Genomic DNA, 6,177 nt, shown 5'->3' on the forward strand with positions numbered 1-6,177 from the left:
AGGAAGGGGGAGGGAGGGGGAGGAAGGATAAGGGAGGGGGAGGAATGAACAGGAAGGATGATAGGGAGGGGGAGGAATGATAAGGGAGGGAGGAAGGGGGAGGGAAGGGAGGAAGGATAAGGGAGGGGAGGAAGGGGGAGAAACTGTAAGGGACTGGGAGGAAGGGGGAGGGAGGGGGAGGAAGGGGGAGGAGGGGAGGAAGATAAGGGAGGGGAGGAAGGGGAGAAACGGTAAGGGACTGGGAGGAAGGGGGAGGGAGGGGGAGGGAGGGGAGAAACTGTAAGGGACTGGGAGGAAGGGGGGAGGGAGGGAGGAAGGGGGAGGGAGGGGGAGAAATGTAAGGGACTGGGAGGAAGGGGAGGGAGGGGGAGGAAGGGGGAGGGAGGGGGAGGAAGGGAAGGGAGGGGAAGGAATTGTTAAGGGAGGGAGAGGGAGGTGGTGGAAGGGTAAGGGCGAGAGGCGAAAGTGCAGGTTTGAGGTAGGGTGAGTGTGACTAAGGGAAAATGGGGGTTAGCTAATAGGTGAGACGGAGACTGTAGGTGTAAAGGGTGAGGGTGGGTTGAGGTACTTTACGCTAGCCGGGTACAGCAGGTCTCTCCCTCCATATCTCCTGCTGGAGTGGCGTCAGTGTTCACTGACTCATTCTCACTGGCCGGCATGCTCACTGGGGAACACATGGACAGGTAGAGGGAAAGAAGGAAGGAGAATGAATCAGGATGAAGGACTGTTGACATATCCCTCATCACAGGCTGGTTATTACTGTTACCCTTCTGTTTCACAGGCTGGTTATTACTGTTACCCTTCTCTAACACAGGCTGGTTATTACTGTTACCCTTCTGCATCACAGGCTGGTTATTACTGTCACCCTTCTCTATCACAGGCTGGTTATTACTGTTACCCTTCGCTATCACAGGCTGGTTATTACTGTTACCCTTCTCTATTACAGGCTGATTATTACTGTTACCCTTCTCTATCACCGGCTGGTTATTACTGTTACCCTTCTCTATTACAGGCTGGTTATTACTGTTACCCTTCTCTATCACAGGCTGGTTATTACTGTTACCCTTCTCTATCACCGGCTGGTTATTACTGTTACCCTTCTCTATCACAGGCTGGTTATTACTGTTACTCTTCTCTATCACCGGCTGGTTATTACTGTTACCCTTCTGTATCACAGGCTGGTTATTACTGTTACCCTTCTGTATCACAGGCTGGTTATTACTGTTACCCTTCTCTATTACAGGCTGGTTATTACTGTTACCCTTCTCTATCACCGGCTGGTTATTACTGTTACCCTTCTATATCACCGGCTGGTTATTACTGTTACCCTTCTGTATCACAGGCTGGTTATTACTGTTACCCTTCTCTATTATCAGGCTGGTTATTACTGTTACCCTTCTATATCACCGGCTGGTTACCCTTCTCTTCTGTATCACTGGCTGGTTATTACTGTTACCCTTCTCTGGTTATTACTGTTACCCTTCTCTATCAGGCTGGTTATTACTGTTGCCCTTCTCTATTACAGGCTGGTTATTACTGTTACCCTTCTCTATTACAGGCTGGTTATTACTGTTACCCTTCTCTATTACAGGCTGGTTATTACTGTTACCCTTCTCTATCACAGGCTGGTTATTACTGTTACCCTTCTCTATCACAGGCTGGTTATTACTGTTACCCTTCTCTATTACAGGCTGGTTATTACTGTTACCCTTCTCTATCACAGGCTGGTTATTACTGTTACCCTTCTGTATCACAGGCTGGTTATTACTGTTACCCTTCTCTATCACAGGCTGGTTATTACTGTTACCCTTCTCTATCACAGGCTGGTTATTACTGTTACCCTTCTCTATCACAGGCTGGTTATTACTGTTACCCTTCTCTATTACAGGCTGGTTATTACTGTTACCCTTCTCTATCACAGGCTGGTTATTACTGTTACCCTTCTCTATCACAGGCTGGCTGTTACCCTTCTGCATCACAGGCTGGTTATTACTGTTACCCTTCTCTATCACAGGCTGGTTATTATTACCCTTCTGTATCACAGGCTGGTTATTACTGTTAGCCTTCTCTATCACAGGCTGGTTATTACTGTTACCCTTCTCTATCACAGGCTGGTTATTACTGTTACCCTTCTGCATCACAGGCTGGTTATTACTGTTACCCTTCTGCATCACAGGCTGGTTATTACTGTTACCCTTCTGCATCACAGGCTGGTTATTACTGTTACCCTTCTGCATCACAGGCTGGTTATTACTGTTACCCTTCTCTAACACAGGCTGGTTATTACTGTTACCCTTCTCCTATCACAGGCTGGTTATTACTGTTACCATTCTCTATCACAGGCTGGTTATTACTGTTAGCCTTCTCTATCACAGGCTGGTTATTACTGTTACCCTTCTGCATCACAGGCTGGTTATTACTGTTACCCTTCTCTATCACAGGCTGGTTACCCTTCTCTATCACAGGCTGGTTATTGCTGTTACCTTCTGCATCACAGGCTGGTTATTACTGTTACCCTTCTCTATCACAGGCTGGTTATTACTGTTACCCTTCTCTGTCACAGGCTTTATTCTGTTATCCTTCTTTGTTATTTTTCTAGTTTTCTAGCTGGCCTCATCCTGACCCTCTGACAGACAGACATACAGACAGACAGACATACATACTGCTGACAGAACTCCTAGTGGTAGAGTCCCGTAGGACAGTTTTAGAGACACTGATATAGGGGAGGTTTGGTTTAAATCCCTAAATCTTTGAGTTGCAGTCTCAGGAGGAAGTGAGGTTTAAGTCCCCTAAAAGCTTTGAGTTCCAGTCTCCAGGAGAAGTGAGGTTTAAGTCCCCTAAAGCTTTGAGTCCAGTCTCCAGGAGAAGTGAGGTTTTAAGTTCCCTAAAGCTTTGAGTTCCAGACTCCAGGAGAAGTGAGGTTTAAGTCCCTAAAGTTTTGAGTTCCAGTCTCCAGGAGAAGTGAGGTGTTAAGTCCCCTAAAGCTTTGAGTTTGACTCTGGTTCCAGACTCTGGTAGAACTCAGCAGAAGATTTCAGGTAGAAATAGACAGACCAGTACAACAACAAAAATGAAATAAAATATTTAAATAAATACAGAGAAAGTAAGTGAGAAAGAAAGATAAAGAAATCTATCAAATTACTAGGATAGGACAAATCATACAGTTTGTCCGAAGACACAACCATCAAACTCTCACAACGCTCAACCAAACCAGATGAGACGGCCCGGTCAACGGGAACACCCTGAATTAGACAAATCGAATCAGACCACACATTGACAACCAAAACCTGTAGAAAACCAAACAAGTTCGTGGATAGAGAAGCCTGGAGCTACCAGGGGTCCCTCAGTACACACTTCACATCTGATTGACACATTCTGGGTAATGATAATGTGGTGCTATGAGAGAGGGAGGGATGGATGGGTGGAGGGAGGGAGGGAGATCTGTAGAGGGAGAGGAGGGAGAGGAGAAGGGCAGGAGGGGAGGATGTGGGAGGGGAGGGATGGAGGGAGGGAGATAATATGTAGAGGGAGAGGGGAGGGAGAGTGAGAAGGAGGCAGGGCGGGGGAAGTGGAGGGGAGGGCGTGGCTGGAGGGAGGGGCGGGCGGGGAGGGAGGCAGGCCCATAAAGCTCAGAATCTCCTTATAGCCCTGTCACTCTTCATGTCCACTCTGGGGATTCTAGAATGAGGTTTGTGTTCCCAGAAATAGCTGCCACTGCTTTACAGGCAGAAGAGACAGAAAAAGGCTTCAGCTCAACTCAGCTAAATAACACGGAGAAACATTCTGCCTTTCATATTATTCCTCCTTTAAGCTCATACTGGAGCTCAACTACCCCAGTAAGAAAACCTTGAGAGAATGAAAATCAAAGAAGAAATGAATGAAACAAGCTAGACTAACTCTATTGGGATCTCTCTACACTCCCCTAGCAAGAAAAAAGAAATCTGAATTCTCAAAACAACAACCTTTAAGCCTAACATTACACTAAGTAAAAGCCTGGGACAGGCAAAACTATAAGCTTAAAGATCAGGGGCCAAAGCATAACTGTGGGTGATCGACGCTGGTAGACGAGAAGCAGGTACAGGGAGTGAACATTAAATTAACAACAGCGCCTGGACATGAACACATAACCACACAAGGCTGACACAGGGAACAAACGGAGGAGCAGACTGTTTTATCTGGGGAAATCAACGAAGGGAAGGGGTCCAGGTGAGTTCAATGAGTGCTGCAGCGCGTAATGATGGGTGACAGGTGCGTAATGAAAGGGCCCCGAGCCGGAGAGGGAGACCGGGAGCAGGCGTGACAATAACACCAACACTAAATATAGTCCCAGCTCATTTCAGCCCCCGCCCATACAAACCCTGAGGAACAGAGGATCAGCCAATCATGCAGCTCTTGGAGTGTGGGTCCCTGCAGCATTTCCTTAGCCTCAGTTAGATACAGCAGCACCAATCAGCACATCCCCAATCACTCTCCAATCATGTACCATGAGTGGCCGCAAACACCTTGTCCCCGTAACTCTGACGTCCATTACTACAGCCTGGCCTTTAAACAACATCCTATGATAACATATGCAAAACACCTTGTCCTCCGTAACTTGACGTCCATTACTACAGCCTGGCTTTTTACAACATCCTATGATAAATATACAAAACACCTTGTCCTCCGAACTCTGACGCCCATTACTACAGCCTGGCCTTTAAACAACATCCTATGATAAATATACAAAACACCTTATTCTGACGTCCTACAGCCTGGCCTTTAAACAACATCCTATGATAAATATACAAAACACCGTCCATGACGTCCATGACTACAGCCTGGCTTTTTAAACAACATCCTATGATAAATATACAAAACACCTTGTCCTCTCAGAATTCTGACGTCCATGACTACAGCCTGCCTTTAAACAAACATCCTATGATAAATATACAAAACACCTTGTCCTCCGTAACTCTGACGTCCATTACTCAGCCTGGCCTTTAAACAACATCCTATGATAAATATACAAAACACCTTGTCCTCTCGTAGAACTCTGACGTCCATGACTACAGCCTGGCCTTTAAACAACATCCTATGATAAATATACAAAAACACCTGTCCTCCGTAACTCTGGACGTCCATGACTACAGCCTGGCCTTTAAACAACATCCTATGATAAATATACAAACACCTTGTCCTCCGTAACTCTGACGTCCATGACTACAGCCTGGCCTTTAAACAACATCCTATGATAAATATACAAAACACCTTGCATCCTCCGTAATCCTGACGTCCATGACTACAGCCTGGCCTTTAAACAACATCCTATGATAAATATACAAAACACCTTGTCCGTAACCTGGACGTCCATGACTACAGCCTGGCCTTTAAACAACATCCTATGATAAATATACATCTATTTGAGATATTCAAGTGATGGGTGTTACTGTGTACTGACGATTATCAAACTTAATCATTATTGATTGTGGGGCTTCAGAAAATCAAACTAGTTCCTCTCTTGGTCTAAGACCATTGTCCTCATTGATTAGCTAACTAACGAGTGAATATTCCCAGTGATTAGCTAACTAACGAGTGAATATTACTAGTGAATAGTAACTAACTAGTATATTCCTAGTGAATGATTAGTGAATATTACTAGTGAATAGTTTAACTAACTAGTGAATATTACTAGTGAATAGTTTAACTAACTAGTGAATATACTAGTGAATAGTCTAATAATAGTGAATAGTCTAACTATTGAATATTACTAGTGAATAGTCTAACTGAATACTAGTGAATATATTGAATATTACTAGTGAATAGTCTAATTCAACTATAACAGTCTAACTAGTAGAATATTACTAGTGAATAGTCTAACTAACTAGTGAATATTACTAGTGAATAGTCTAACTAACTCAGAATATTACTAGTGAATAGTCTAACTAACTAGTGAATATTACTAGTGAATAGTCTAACTAACTAGTGAATATTACCAGTGAATAGTCTAACTAACTAGTGAATATTACTAGTGAATAGTCTAACTAACTAGTGAATATTACCAGTGAATAGTCTAACTAACTAGTGAATATTCCTAGTGAATAGTCTAACTAACTAATTAATATTACCAGTGAATAGTCTAACTAATTAATATTACTAGTGAATATTACTAGTGAATAGTCTAACTAACTAGTGAATATT

General features: G+C 43.9%; 1 protein-coding gene across 1 annotated transcript in view; it reads right to left on the reverse strand.

The window, feature by feature from the left end:
• Nucleotides 1–753, reverse strand: part of LOC124028761 (voltage-dependent L-type calcium channel subunit alpha-1C-like) — a gene marked incomplete at its 3' end in the record, with an annotated part of 12,442 nt that extends 11,689 nt beyond the window's left edge. Inside the window, exon 1 of the mRNA XM_046340733.1 lies at nt 574–753. Coding sequence (XP_046196689.1) covers nt 574–743 — 170 coding nt within the window. The remainder of the gene's footprint in view (nt 1–573) is intronic.
• Nucleotides 754–6,177: the final 5,424 nt, after the last annotated feature.

Source organism: Oncorhynchus gorbuscha, unplaced genomic scaffold (assembly GCF_021184085.1).
Source record: "Oncorhynchus gorbuscha isolate QuinsamMale2020 ecotype Even-year unplaced genomic scaffold, OgorEven_v1.0 Un_scaffold_4815, whole genome shotgun sequence".
Lineage (NCBI taxonomy): Eukaryota > Metazoa > Chordata > Actinopteri > Salmoniformes > Salmonidae > Oncorhynchus > Oncorhynchus gorbuscha.